This window comes from Zosterops lateralis (genome assembly GCF_965231275.1).
Source record: "Zosterops lateralis genome assembly, chromosome: 14".
NCBI lineage: Eukaryota > Metazoa > Chordata > Aves > Passeriformes > Zosteropidae > Zosterops > Zosterops lateralis.
The window spans coordinates 17,727,209-17,741,739 of record NC_139774.1 but is presented as its reverse complement, the minus strand read 5'-3'; the positions used below and the strand labels follow the sequence as shown (position 1 = coordinate 17,741,739).

Genomic DNA, 14,531 nt, shown 5'->3' with positions numbered 1-14,531 from the left:
CTACCTGAATTACCTGATGGACCTACAACTCCAGGCTGGGACCTGGCTGTCATCCACCACACAATCCTTGCCCTGAAATGCAGGGCAGCACCTCCCACACGTTCCAAAAGCAAGTGCTTGACCAAGTCCAGCATGTGCTTTCCAGACCTCACAGAACAGCCTCGTGAGTCTATGCCTCACCTGGCTGCAGTGAACATTTTTTCTGACAAACAAGAACCTTTCCATGGATTTGGGGGGGATCTGCTCAAACCAGGAGCAGTCTGTGTGAGCAGGCTGTGCTGGGATAGGACACCCTGCTCCCTGCATGAACTCTGCTCTGACTGCCAGAGCCCAGAGAGCAGACACCCACTCCAAAGCCACACAGGCTGTTGCAGAACAGCCCAGGCTGCTCTGGCTCTCCACATGGCTCCTTTTCATATCCCAAAAAGCTGTTGGCCATGAGCAGGCACAGAGGCCACAGGCTGGCCTTGGCTGCTCAGCAGTGCTGGAAGTGCCACAGGAGTCACCACAGGGAGAGGGATGGGCCACACAGTGACCCCAACACCCCCCAAGGGACCCGCTCAGAACCAGCCAACGCTCCCCAAGCTGGCAGCAAGGTTTGCAAACGCGTTCCAAAATAAAAACTCACAACAATGACTTTTCTGCTAAGCTCAGGAATCCCTTCCAGAGGTGAGGAAGGCTTTGGCACAGCAGGAGCAACCACGGGGAACAGGGGCCACACTCCTCTGCTCACACGAAACGCACAACTCCCCACCAAACCCGGACACGGCTGCCAAGGAGCCGCAGGACTCCAAAAGCCCTGAGAACCTACAACGTATTTTCTTCCACTGCTCTTTTTGCCATGTTTTCCTTTCAGCACGGCAGAGCAGCATGTTTGTGCTGGCCAAGCCTGCCCTCCCCTCCTCTCCGCCGCACCTCCGAGCAATCCAAGCACGGGAGATACAGTATTACCTCAAATATTTAACCAAGGGATTAGAAGGACTCTCTTGGCAGGAGGCAGGAGCTGCTGCACGGATGCGGCTCCTGCGCCGGCTGGCAGAGAGAGACCTGCCCCGGGCTCCTGAGAGCTCCCCCAACATCTCCTCTGCTCTTTTTTTGGGCCAAAATTGGTGCTCACCTGTGGTCCCCTCACTCAGAGGGGTCACAAGTTGTGATGTGGGTGCAGACCCACACAGAGGACAGCTGGCAGCAGCAGGTGAGATATGGAAAGCTTTTTTTATTTTTCTGACTCTATTAACTTATATACACTTTTTACAGAAGGCCAGGATGGGCCAAAGAAGGTCACAACTTTATGATTCCATTGGTCACTCTGACCATCAGTCAGAGAACAGCTACATAAAACACAAGATAAATTCTAAAAACACATATAGTTTACATGAAACAGTATGAAAATCAGGCTGCAAAGATTCAAACACTTGAAAGCAAGAAAATGCAGGGCAACACTCACGGGCTCCCGGCCGTCCATGGCCTCCATCCACAGCCTGCGGTCCTCCTCGGAGAGCGCCTGCATGGTGATGACACCCGGCCTGCCGAGAGAAAGGGCACGCTGTCAGTGAGCACACCACGGGAGGGAGAGGTGGCAGACATGAATTTTTCATGAGAGAAAGAAGGACAAGCTCCCTCCTAGCCGAGCCCCAGCACGAGGAGGACAAAAGGCATGGATGTGCCTGCAGGTGCTGAGCGGGACCAGCAAGCGAGCAGAGGACATCTCCAACAATCAACACACCTTTCCAGTGTTTTTTTGCAAGAGCTGGGTGCCAAATTCCTCCTCTGGCCCTTGGCCAGGCAGCTCACCTGCACTGGGTGAAGCACGTCCATGGAGGAGGAGAAGGCAAGGAAGGTACTCAACCAAGCAGGAGCCCCACACATCCCAGCCCCCCATGTCTCACCACCACCCCAAGCACCAGGCACATGGAGGAGACCCTTCCCCAAGTTCATCCCCAAGATGTCAGTGCCCTCATGGCTGTGCCAGTCCCCTGGCCCTGTCCATACCCTGCTGTCACAGCAGTGACAGTGACACGATGCTGGTGTGTGTCCCCCTCCAGCAGCCTCACGGGGGGAGCAGTGCAGAGTCCCAGTGCTGCTCCTGCCCCCAGCAGTGTCACACACACAACAGCCCTGAGCTGCCCTGGCAAGCCAGCCTCCAACAAACAGCTCATTTGCTGTAATGAGAAAGGGAAAGGACAGGCCTGAGTGCTGCTCACACAGCACAGGGGACAGCACTGTCACCGCCCTTGCCCGAGGGCCAACGCCACCTTCACCTCCTCAGTGGGTGCCCTGTCCACTCCTGGACCACCCTGTCCCTGCAAGGAGCCAAACCTCAATTACCTGCTCTGTTAATCGTGACCAGCAAGGTGAGGATGGATTTGACAAGACAAGAGTGTTTGCACAGCCACAGTGTGAGGGTGTGGGGACACAGAGGGTGGGAGCTGTGACCCCACACCAGGGGCTGGCACCTCACAGGGAAGGGAAGGGGAAGGGGAAGGGGAAGGGGAAGGGGAAGGGGAAGGGGAAGGGGGATTAAACCTCAGGAGCTACCAACTGCCTGCAGAATGTTCCACAGAGCACGTAGGCTCTGTTCCCAATCCCCAAAACCTGATAAAGCCTGGGGAGAGGAGGGATTTCTAACTTGAACTTCCCAAGGGTGATTCAGCAGGGAAACGTGAGCGGCACCAACGCTCTGTGGATGCCCTTTGGTCCTTGATAAGAGCCTGCAAGAAAATTAAATTTTAACAGGGGGCTCTCAAGAGGTGGGTTTGGCCCTTCTTCTGCTGCTTTGTGGCACACACGGGTCAGGAACTGAGGATTAACCCTTCTCCCTGACTCCACTCCTCAGCCCAGCTTCCAGCACACACACGGCAGCTCAGCACTGTCCCACCAGTGGAAGCTGTGCCCAGGTCCAAAAACCAGACATAATGTGCTTGATCTCTGCTAATCCCATTGGTGAGTCAGTCAATACTCACCAGCTTAGTGGTTTGGAAGTTTACTCACTTCAGAGGGAAGAGGAAACCACTTAACCATCGCCTCATCTGAGAGGGAAAAGGCTCCTCATCCAACAGCGAATGTATTGAAAACGCTGCACAAAGCTCCTTGTTGTGCAGGTACAAAGTGACTCCAGGGCAGCCCCTGGTACCTGGGGAGCTGCAGTGGCCACTTTAGCCAGGGCTTAGGTCTGATTTGAAGCCAAGCTGCTGCTGAAGGCACAGTCAGAGAGCCCTGGAAAGGCTCTAGCTCAGCTAGAGACACACAGGAAAGGAAATACTGGGAATGCTGCCTCTTTAGCCAAAATACTAGAACAGAGAAATTTAAACCCTCCACTCGTGGTATGTTGGGCACTGGGCTCCAGGCAGAGCAGGTCCCAGAGGGGCAGTGCTGGTATCTGGAGTGCCAGGTTCCCTCAGCACAGGGCACAGAGGTGATAACAGCAAAATGTTTGTTCTTCCTCCGAGCAGATAACAACTCCTCGGGCTTCACTTCAAAGTCAAACTTCTTTAACAGCATGAGGGGAGGGGCTGTGAAACTGAATCAAACCCAATTTCCATTGCAAATAGCTCTGCATTTCCTCCCCCAGTGTTTATTTGCCAGGGCACCCATTGCATCACTTTCCTGAGCAGAAGCATCTTCCTGGCTGTGATAAATTTAAAATGCACCCACATATTACGCCTCATTCATTATGGATGTGGCCGGTGCCCAGGGGGTTCTGTGTGCTCACAGCCAGGTTGGATGGCTGGCACTGGGGCAGCCTCCTGCTGCAAAGAGCAGCATCCTCACCCATCTCCACCTCACCCATCCTCACCCATCCTCACCTCACCCATCCTCACCTCACCCATCCTCACCCAGCCTCCTGCAGGGTCACCCCTTGCACAGCCTGTTCCTCACCAGGGTGATCTCCAGCCATGCCAAAACCCCTGCTCTGATGTCCTCTCAGGTTGGGTTTCACACCCAAGATTCAAGTTGTTTAAAGTTCTTGGCCCTCTAAAAGCCCCAAGTCGTATCAGTAGAAAGAAGCAGAGTCTTCAAGGTTCTGTTTTCAGGTTTCTCATGTTGTTTATTATTTGATATCTCAGAGTTTTCTCCACTCCCAGCCGAGGTCTGGACAGGGCTGGGACATGAGGGGACGGCCCCCGATGGGGTCACCTCACATTTATACAGATAGCTACAATTATTTACAATTTCACACCAATGCCCAGGGCTCACACTAAAAGGGTCATTTCTGCTCTGACCCAACCCACTGTCACTGCCCAGTGCCATCACCACCTCAGGGGATGGAGGACGAGGAAGGAGAGGAACACCCAAATTCCACCAATTTGTCATCTATTCTATGAACTCTAAAGGTACTAAATTTTTCATCTTCTACTGTGCTAAACTACTGTTTTCACATCCTGGTGGTTTCAATTTCTCTCAGTGTTGGAAGCCTCTCCCATGGACTAAAACCAAACCCAGTGTTTTCCTGGGCTGTGCCAAGGTCTCCAAACCCCCTGGACCAGCTCCACACCCCCTGCCCAGGGCTCAAACTCCCTTCCTCGGGTCCCAGCTCATCCCAGGGGATACCCTGGACACCAACAATGTCCTTTCCCAAAGGATTAATAACACAACACCCTCCTGGATCTGTCACCCATCATGCACAAACCTGAGCTGTTGGGGCAAACAGGATTCACTGCTGATTCACTCCTAGCTGCTGCATCTCACATTTCCACCTGCGGGGCACCAAACCCCTTTGCCTTTTTCTGGGACACAACGAGGGGAAGGGACATTTTGGGATCAGCAGAAATCGATTTCTAAAGGGAGTGAGTGTAGGAGGGTGAGGCCAGAGCACAACACGGCAAACACTTAATAAGAAAGGATATTTTTAATATGCCACAATCTAAAAATGGAAGATTTTTTCCGTATGAGACCACACAGGAAATTTGAATTTTCTCAATATCTCAGCTTTTGTGACAAATGGCCTGGCCTTAAGGAGCTGTGACTAAGCACACTGAGAAAATGAGAAACTGCAATAGCTTTTCCGTCTTCCAGGAAAACAAACAAATAAGGAAAGCAATAGAAACAGATAAGAACTTCCAACTGCTGTAGCAGCTTATCACAGCGAGACAATCTAAACTGCTGATGAAAACACACCAGAGTGCAATAATAACAGGGGCTGAGTGCACAGAGATGCTCCCAGCCCCAGGCTCAGCACAGCAGAGCAGCCCAGACAGGACCCCATGGCCCTGGGCCAGGCACCACCAGCCACGTGTGGCCCCAAAATGTTGGTGAGAAAGGATGGAATTAAGGGGTGAACTGACCCTGAGCTCAGAAATTCAGGGTGTTCACACAGAGCAGCACCAGAACAGCCACCAGCATGTCCTGCAGGGGTTGGGGCCACTGTGGCCACCACGGGGAAGGAGCCTCATCCCTCCCTGTGACAACCCATCCCTCACCCCCCTGTGACAACCCCCGAGGCTTTGTTTTAAAGGTCGCTGGAAAGGTGACACCGGCACAGGAACGGGGACAGGTTGCACTGCACTGAGAGGAGCTGGCGGGCACGGGGACACTGCAGGGATGGGGGACACCGCAGGGGATGGGGGGACACCATAAAGATGGGGGGACACTGCAGGGGATGGGGGGACACTGCAGGGGATGGGGGACACTGCCAGGGATGGGGGACACTGCCGGGGATGGGGGACACTGCCGGGGATGGGGGGGACACTGCAGGGGATGGGGGACAGAGCAAGGAACAAGGACAGTGCAGGGATAGGGGACACCACGGGGATGGGGGACAGTGCAGCAAAGGGGGACACTGCAGAGATGGGGACACTGCAGGGGATGGGAGACAGAGCAGGGATGGGGGGACACCGCAGGGGATGGGGGGGACACAGAAAGTCGGGGGACACTGCAGGGGATGGGGGGACACCACAGGGGATGGGGGGGACACAGAAAGTCGGGGGACACTGCAGGGGATGGGGGGACACCGCAGGGGATGGGGGGACACCGCAGGGGATGGGGGGACACCGCAGGGGATGGGGGGACACAGGGGACCAGGGAGCAGCCCCTGCCACAGCCAAATCCTGGGTCTGTCAGGTGCATTCCCAGAGCAAGGCCAAGAGCCCTCCTGGGGAACACCATCTGCTCAGGGGAGCACCTGGCAGGTCTCTGGCAGCTCTCCCACCCCCATGCCAACCATCCAGCCACTGGGCCAACTCTTTCAGGAAGAATTTCTTAACAGACAGGGTGGTCAGTCACTGCAGGGGCTGCCCAGGGAGGTTTGGAGTCCCAACCCTTGACATGCCCAGGGAAGGGCTGGATGTGGCACTCACTGCTCTGGGCCAGGGACGAGGTGGGGATCAGGCACAGCTTGCACTCAGTGGTGTTGTGGCTCTTTTTCCACCTCAATGACTCTGGAATTCTGGTTCTACAACTCCACTGTGCACCAGGTGTGGTGGCACTCACTCACCCTGGGGACACCCAGGGCAGTGGTGGCTCCTGCAGTGGTCACTGCTGTCCTGACCCACCCAAAGAGAGGCCAAACCCTGCCTTTGAAACCCTCCTGCTCCCCCAGAAACCAGCTGGCATTTAGAAGCAGCTCGCTTCTGGCCCAGAGCAACGACCTACATTATCCTAAATGACAAAGCCTTTGTCATCAGTCAAATGCTGCCACTCCTCCCCAGGCTCATGTTGTAAGACACTGGCTGTCATCCCTGTTCACCTTGTTTACAAACCTGATTTAATGTGCAGGGACTATAAACAAGTTTAGTTAATGAAAAATAAGAGTATTAACAGTAAACCACAGTATCCATCATGCTGGGGGTGTATTTTAGACAGACACCAGAACACCATTCTGGGGTTAATTTTGCTGTAACAACACAATACTTCTAATTTGCTACACTGAACACAAGAACATATTTGTAAATGCCAAGGGCAGGTTGGATGTGGGCTGGAGCAGCCTGGTCTAGTGGAAGCTGTCCCTTCCCATGGCAAGGGGTGGGATGAGATGAGTTTTAAAGTCCAACAGAAACTATTCTGGGATTCTGTGACAAGGAAGCAATGCTGTAATGACAGATCAGGCTGCAGATTTTCAGCTTGCTTGTGCTGAATCATCTTTACAGGAGGAAAAACCCACTTTTTTTCCCACCTAAGAAGGAACAGCTCTCAGCTGGTGCTATTTAGGGTGTTAGTGCTGAGCTCCAGCCTCACACCCCGTGCTGTCTGAGCTCCCAAAATGCAAGGCTGACAAAAGCTCATTTCTGTGCAGTGTGAGGAAGCACTGGCCGAGGCTGCCACCTCCAGGCTGTCCTGAGAGCTGTAAAACTCCTGAGAGCCTGGCAGGGTGAAGGTGATCTCCAGCACACCCTGGCACTGACCCTGAGGGTGCCCAAATCTACACCAGGAATAAGGAAAACAGGCTGGGCACATCACAGTCTCTTTTCATTGTGGCAAAACTCGTTGTTTCTTCTTAATTTAGGAATACCCAATATTTTAGACATCTATTTACAAGTTCTGATACCAAGAGAATGCAGAGCTGCCTGTAGATTGGGGAAAAACCAGCCTTTTCTTTCAGGTGTGTCCTGCTCTCTCAGGAAAATCCCTGCAGCAGGAATGTGTACATGAAAGGAGAAATTCCTCAGGTTTCACCTTCCTGTGCTATTCCTCTGCCATGATTTACGTGGAACTTGCAGATTTCTGGAGCAGCTCCTGATCCCATGCCTGGCAGGCTCCAAACATCAAGGGAAGCTTCAGCTGCCTCTGAACACGCTGAAGAAAATTATTGTGGCTCCGTTCTCCTTCTCCCACTTATAGTTTGATTTTCACATTATAAAAAAATATCCTCAGGGCACAGCAAAAAAAAAAAAAAAAAAAAAAAAAAATTCTTGTGTCAGCAGAAATAACTGCAACTTTCTGGAGAAAAGCACAGCTCCAGAGTGGGAGGTTCTCTCATCCCTCAGCCAACAGAGGCAGAGCTCCATCACCCCCAGCCCTCCCTGCCACGGGCTGGCACCAAAACATTGCTGGAGCACTGGCTGGACAGGGAGAGGCACCAGGGGTTACTCCTGCACTGTTCAACACCCAGATTTTAATGAATTTGGTTTTTTCTGAGACCTCCAGCTGGACCACAGACAGGCACACAACTGGGAGAACACAGTGAGTGCCTTTGGAGCAGCTCTGGTGAACCATGTTGTGAACTCCTGCAGCAGGGGAGGCCTGAGGCAGTGACTAATTCCTCTTGGAACAGCAACACCAGCCTGGCTTGCCTGTTTATATGTGTGAGCCACGCATGATGCTCACTGATACGGTAACAGCTCTCACTCCTGAGTGCCAGAGATTGAATCCACACATACCTCTGGTCCAGCTGCTGCGTGATAAGTCACAGCAGAAGTGTTTTCCTTCTTCAGGAAAAAAAGGGAGTGAAAGTGCCTGGAAGCAGGAGCCAGAGGTCCAGTATCAGCCATCCATGGTGAACCAGCCACAGCCACTCCAGCAGAAAAGCTGACACTATTCCAGCACATGCCCAGAGCTGGAAAGAGGCAGCTCATCCCTCCCACAACACCCACAGAGCACTTTTCCAGGCTGGCAGTGCTCATCTTGTGTGGCCAGAGGCTGCAGAAGTGCTAAAACACCCTTAAAGTCAGAGAGACTTGTAAAGCAAAGCACTGACAGAACACAGAGAGCACCTGGCTGGGAAAGGTGTGAGTCCATGGATTGATGTTTTTCACTCACAGAGGGTGTGACTGCAGGAGAGGAACAGGGGAAGTGCACAGGAACAGTCCCAAAGCCAAGGGCAAGAGCACAGCCCTGCCCTGCACAGGGTCACCAGGAGCTCCCTGGCCCCACTCACCGATCCACAGCCTCCACATCAAAGCAGAACCTCTTCTCAATGGAGTCTGTTTTCCTCCGCGTGCAGGATTTCAGGGTGACAGCTTCATCCTCCCCCTGGGGAGAGACAAAAATCACAGCTGAGGCCAAGAACAGCCAACAACCACAGTCCTGTCCCCAGCACTCACCCCTGGCAATGAGCAGGTTCAAACCTGGGGGGATCTGGCAACATCACCCTGCTAAAAATATCTATTTATATCTCTGACTGGTCTTTTTACCCTTATTTAGTCCAAAACCTTTCATGAGGAGCCTTCAGGATGCCCACAATTCAATCTGTGCATTAAGCACCACACAATCCATTCCTCAGATGGGCAGACAGTGCTGGGCCACAACTTTTTGGGTAAAATCAGCTTTATTTTCCACTGCTGAACAACACTGCACAGACCTGCTGGCAGTTTGCACTCCAGGCTGAATTTCTGGCAGCACTCTACACACGAGGACTCTTAACAGGAGCAAACATGTCTTAAAATGTTTATGATATAACAAAGCAATGACAAAAGCCTTCTCCCATCCAGAGAATGCCTCTCTGCATCCAAACTGAACTGGATTTGCACAGGGCTGAGCAGATCCAGCAGGATCTGTGAGCACTGCTGTCCTCTGCTGGAGGAAATCCTGCCTCACTCAGCCCCTGCCAAGCACAGACACTTCTCCTGCAACTGTGAAATTCCACTGATGACTTAAGAGAAAATGAATGCTGAAGGAGTTCCTGGAGACAGACACTTTTCTGGGCTCTCTGTGCTGTTCCTGATGACACCTTGGCTGACCACCCTGTTCCCTGACATCACCATTTTTCCAGGAAACATATTTAGAGTCACTTAGATTGGAAAAGACCTCTAAGATCAGAGAGTCTGAAAGTTGCCCAGAACAGCCAAGCCCATCCATTAATCCACATCCTCATGTGCCACAACTCCATGGCCATTAAACCCCTCCAGGGAGGGGGGTTCTTATGGTTCTTATCCATAAACTCCACCCCACTGCCACCATCACTCAGCTCCTGACAACCAAAACACCTCCTAGCACACAGTCCTGCTCATCCCACCATGCCCCCAGGATGGCAATAGTTCTCCTGGCTGCTTTCCCAGCCCCTCCTGCTCGCTGCCCGTGGTGCAGGAACTGCTGTAGATGTTCTTCTGTTGGGACTCTGAACCTGCCTTGTTTTGGGGGAGAAGCCCTAATTCCTACCTGGCTGTTCTCATGGGCTCCCATGGTTTCTAACTCACCAACAGCTCTCCAGACAAGGGAATCAGCACAGACTTAGGATGAGAGAAACCTCCCTGCAGGGTTTCTGCCCCTGGTGCCCCCCAGGCTGCCCCACTGCCAGCACAAGGCTGCTCCCACTCTGCTCAAAATCCAGAGAATGCCTCTGCTCCAGAGCCACCAATAAATACCCAGCTCTGGGACAGCCTCAGGGGCTGATACCACTCACAACCCACCAGTGATGGGTCTCCCAATGCAGCACCTGCTCCATCCAGAGCCCAAAATCCCCAGCAGTGCAGCCCCCAGGCTGCTCCATGCTCAGATGTCCAAGGTGCTCACCACTGACAGGCCCTTCCAGAGCTGCCCCAGCACAGGCAGCATTTCCTGCCAGGGTGGTGCAAGCACAGCCCTGGAGAGGGCTCAGGGTGCTGCCAGCAGCTCCCACACCCCTGGGTGCTGGGAGAGCCCTGGAATGGGAAAGGACCAGATGAAACACAGGACAGCCACTGATGATTACAGGGCTGGGATATGTTAATGCTGAGCTATAATGAAGATGCTCCAAGGCAAGAGGAAATTAATTTTAGAAGCTTCCCTGCCCACAGCCGGCTCCCTGTGCCAGCAGGAAGCCGTGTGGGAGCCTGTCCAGCTGCCCCAGGCACTCCTCAGCAATGGGATTGTGTGTGCAAACTGTCCCAGCTGGGAGCACTGTGGAGGGGTCTATTGTTCCTGCTGAACAGAGGAGCAAAGCCAGCCATGGATACAGCCCTGGGAGCATTGGGATACAGCATGTGCTGGCTCCCCACTGCCCTTGCTCCTCACACCCATCGGGGACAAGGGGAGTTCCAGGCTCTCTTGTGGCTCTGTCCAAAACAAAACAATTCCATTGGCCAAGTCACAGGATCATCAGAGAATGGTTTGGGTAGAAAGGGCACTTAGAGCTCATTTTGTTCTACTCTCTGCCACGGGCAAGGACAACTCCACTCAACCAGGTTGCTCCAAGCCCTGTCCAACCTGGCCTTGGACATGTCACAGGCATTGGAAAAGCAAGAAAATAATGAAAATGTTCTCATTCCTTGCCTTGGAGCAGGAATGAGGGACTGAGGAGAAGGCACCCATGGAGCTGGAGCGTGGTGGGTGCATGTGGCTGGCAAAGATCTGTGGGCTCTGGGGGTTCCCTGTCTTTTCTTCCTCAAACCAGGTGCCAAATTCATTCCCCATGTGGCAGCCACTCAGCCTGGAATGAATGTGACCACTTTGCTGCATTTGTGTCACTTTGCCAGAAAGGTGACACAGTTTGAGCCCCGGGAGAGGCTCCAGCCAGCAGCCCCTGTGCTCCCTGGCAGGACAGAGCCCTGCTCCCTGCCAGCACTCACCCCCTTTCCTCCTGACTTCTGGTCAAAGGGCACCATGGTGATGCGCTTGGATTCCCTCTGGTAGGTGCAGTAATGCTTCACCCAGGACGTCCCAAAGTGACCTGCAGAGCAAACACAGGTTCATGCCCACAGCAGATTCGATGTCTTCACATTAGAACCTGCTGTGTTTAACCATCATTTCACATGCCAGACTCCTGTACCTAAAAGACTTTTCTGAGGGACTGGCAGTGATTCTCCCTGGCTGCCACATCCCCAGTGAAATCCCACTGAATTTCCCACTCCCTGGGCCAATCCCTGTCCTCCAGGGATTCTGCTCCTGCTGAACCACCCTTGGTGCCCCTGTCCTGACAAATCCCTTCCCCAGGCTCCCACCCCACACTCCCCAGCCCAACACCTACGCTTCTCCTGCACGTAGAGATACCCCTCCATCGTGTAAGGGCTGATGTTTTTGTGTTCATGGGGATTCTCCTTCATCTTCTTCATCAAAGCCTCAACCTCTGACCTTGTTCCTTCAAAGCGGTTTCTTGTCTGCAAATTAAACCAGGAATGTTTATTCCAGTGCAGGGACCAGTGCCTGGCTCTGCAGAAATGGGGTAGGAGTGGGTTCCTACAGCCCTGTGGGAAATGGGGCTGGGGAGCCCAGGGGCAGCCACAGGGCAGGTTTGCTTCCTGGGCCTGGATTTCAGCTAAAGCTGATCCCTGGAAGTGCCCAAGGCCAGGCTGGATGGGGCTTGGAGCAACCTGGGACAGTGGGAGGTGTCCCTGCCCATGGCAGGGGTGGAATGGGACGAGCTTTAAGGTCCCTTCCAACCCAAACCAGTCTGGGATTCGGGGATTAAAATACACCAGAAGGTGAAGTGGCTCTGCCAGACACTGACAGCAATGGTCACAGGGACAGTGTGGGCACAGGGACACCCCAGGCACACTCACATTCTGGATGCTGATTGTCAGCTCTGTCTTGAAATCACTGAAGTCCTTGGCAAGCTCGTAGCCGTGGTGGTAGAATGTGAACAGCCCCTGCAGAAAGGCCAGCAGCTGCATTGGGGAAAAGCAAATGGAGATGGTCAGTAGGGACCCAGAGCTGAGGGGAGGGGGCCCTGCAGCCCCCCAGGGGTGGAGGGGCTCCCTGGTGAGCTCTCAGTGAGAGGGGCTGTGGGGTGAGGCTGGACCCCACTGCCAGGGCTCCCCATGCCCCCCTGGCTCACCGCCCCACCCCAGTGCTGTGCAGGCTGAGCTGGACTGAGAACTCACTTACAGGTTCCACAAACTCAAACATCTTCCTCTCCTGGACCTCCTGCACCTTGAAGACATATTCCAGGGAGACCTCGTAGAAGTGCTGCCGAACCAGGTCCACCTGGCTGTCTGCCTGCAGGGGGTGGAGAGGAAACACCAGCTCAGGGAGGACCAGAGCACACCTGGCTGGGATGGGAACAGCCCCAGGCACAGCAAAGCCCCCAGCCCCAGCTGGACAGAGGGCACAGCAATAAACATAAACCTGAGCCACATGAGCAGGCTCTTCCTTCAGCTGAGAAAAATGGGTGTGGTGACTCATGTCCTCACCTCCCCAACAGCTGGGCAGAAAACAGGCAGTAGAGGCAAGAAAAATGGAAATCACTGTGAACTTGGCAAGAAAAGGCAACTCCCCCATTTTTGGAAAGCACTCCCCCTCGCCAGGGATGCCATACCCACATTTCACAACTCCTCACTGAATCCTCTTTGTGAGGTAACCCCTCCCTCGGTGGGGTCTGAGCCACACACACCCCGCACACTTCCCAGTGCCCGGGGGAACAGGAACCAGCAGCTGAACTGGGAGCTGCTCCCAGCGGGCTGCGGGCTCCTCCTGCTCCCCGGAGTCAGGGGCCGGGTGCGAGATGCCACCAGATGGCACCAGCAGCCAGCGCTGCTGCAACGCACCTGCACGGCATCCTGCATCCCAAACACATCCCAACAGAACCCTGCACAGCGTCCTGCATCCCAAACACATCCCAACAGAACCCTGCACGGCATCCTGCATCCCAAACACATCCCAACAGAACCCTGCACAGCGTCCTGCATCCCAAACACATCCCAACAGAACCCTGCACGGCATCCTGCATCCCAAACACATCCCAACAGAACCCTGCACAGCATCCTGCATCCAGAAAACATCCCCAACAGAACCCTGCACGGCATCCTGTATCCCAAACACATCCCAACAGAATCCTGCACAGCGTCCTGCATCCCAAACACATCCCAACAGAACCCTGCACGGCATCCTGCATCCAGAAAACATCCCCAACAGAACCCTGCACGGCATCCTGCATCCCAAACACATCCCAACAGAACCCTGCACAGCATCCTGCATCCAGAAAACATCCTCAACAGAACCCTGCACGGCATCCAATATCCCAAACACATCCCAACAGAACCCTGCACGGCATCCTGCATCCCAAACACATCCCAACAGAACCCTGCACGGCATCCTGCATCCCAAACACATCCCAACAGAACCCTGCACGGCATCCTGTATCCCAAACACATCCCAACAGAACCCTGCACGGCATCCTGCATCCCAAACACATCCCAACAGAACCCTGCACAGCGTCCTGCATCCAGAAAACATCCCCAACAGAACCCTGCACGGCATCCTGTATCCCAAACACATCCCAACAGAACCCTGCACAGCATCCTGCATCCCAAACACATCCCCAACAAAATCCTCAACAGAACCCTGCACAGCATCCTGCATCACAAACACATCCCCAACAGAACCCTGCACAGCGTCCTGCATCCCAAACACATCCCAACAGAACCCTGCACGGCATCCTGCATCCCAAACACATCCCAACAGAACCCTGCACGGCATCCTGTATCCCAAACACATCCCAACAGAACCCTGCACAGCATCCTGCATCCCAAACACATCCCCAACAGAACCCTGCACAGCGTCCTGCATCCCAAACACATCCCAACAGAACCCTGCACAGCATCCTGCATCCCAAACACATCCCAACAGAACCCTGCACGGCATCCTGCATCCCAAACACATCCCAACAGAACCCTGCACAGCATCCTGCATCCCAAACACATCCCCAACAGAACCCGGCACAGCATCCAATATCCCAAACACAT

General features: G+C 53.8%; 1 protein-coding gene across 2 annotated transcripts in view; it reads right to left on the bottom strand.

The window, feature by feature from the left end:
* Nucleotides 1–14,531, bottom strand: part of ARHGAP26 (Rho GTPase activating protein 26) — a 101,383-nt gene that overhangs the window by 64,422 nt on the left and 22,430 nt on the right. For both annotated transcript variants that reach the window (XM_083871965.1, XM_083871966.1), the window contains exons 6-11: nt 12,676–12,786; nt 12,351–12,455; nt 11,819–11,948; nt 11,421–11,521; nt 8,813–8,907; nt 1,448–1,526 (exon numbers count right to left, since the gene is read on the bottom strand). In XM_083871965.1, coding sequence (XP_083728091.1) covers nt 1,448–1,526; nt 8,813–8,907; nt 11,421–11,521; nt 11,819–11,948; nt 12,351–12,455; nt 12,676–12,786 — 621 coding nt within the window. The remainder of the gene's footprint in view (nt 1–1,447; nt 1,527–8,812; nt 8,908–11,420; nt 11,522–11,818; nt 11,949–12,350; nt 12,456–12,675; nt 12,787–14,531) is intronic.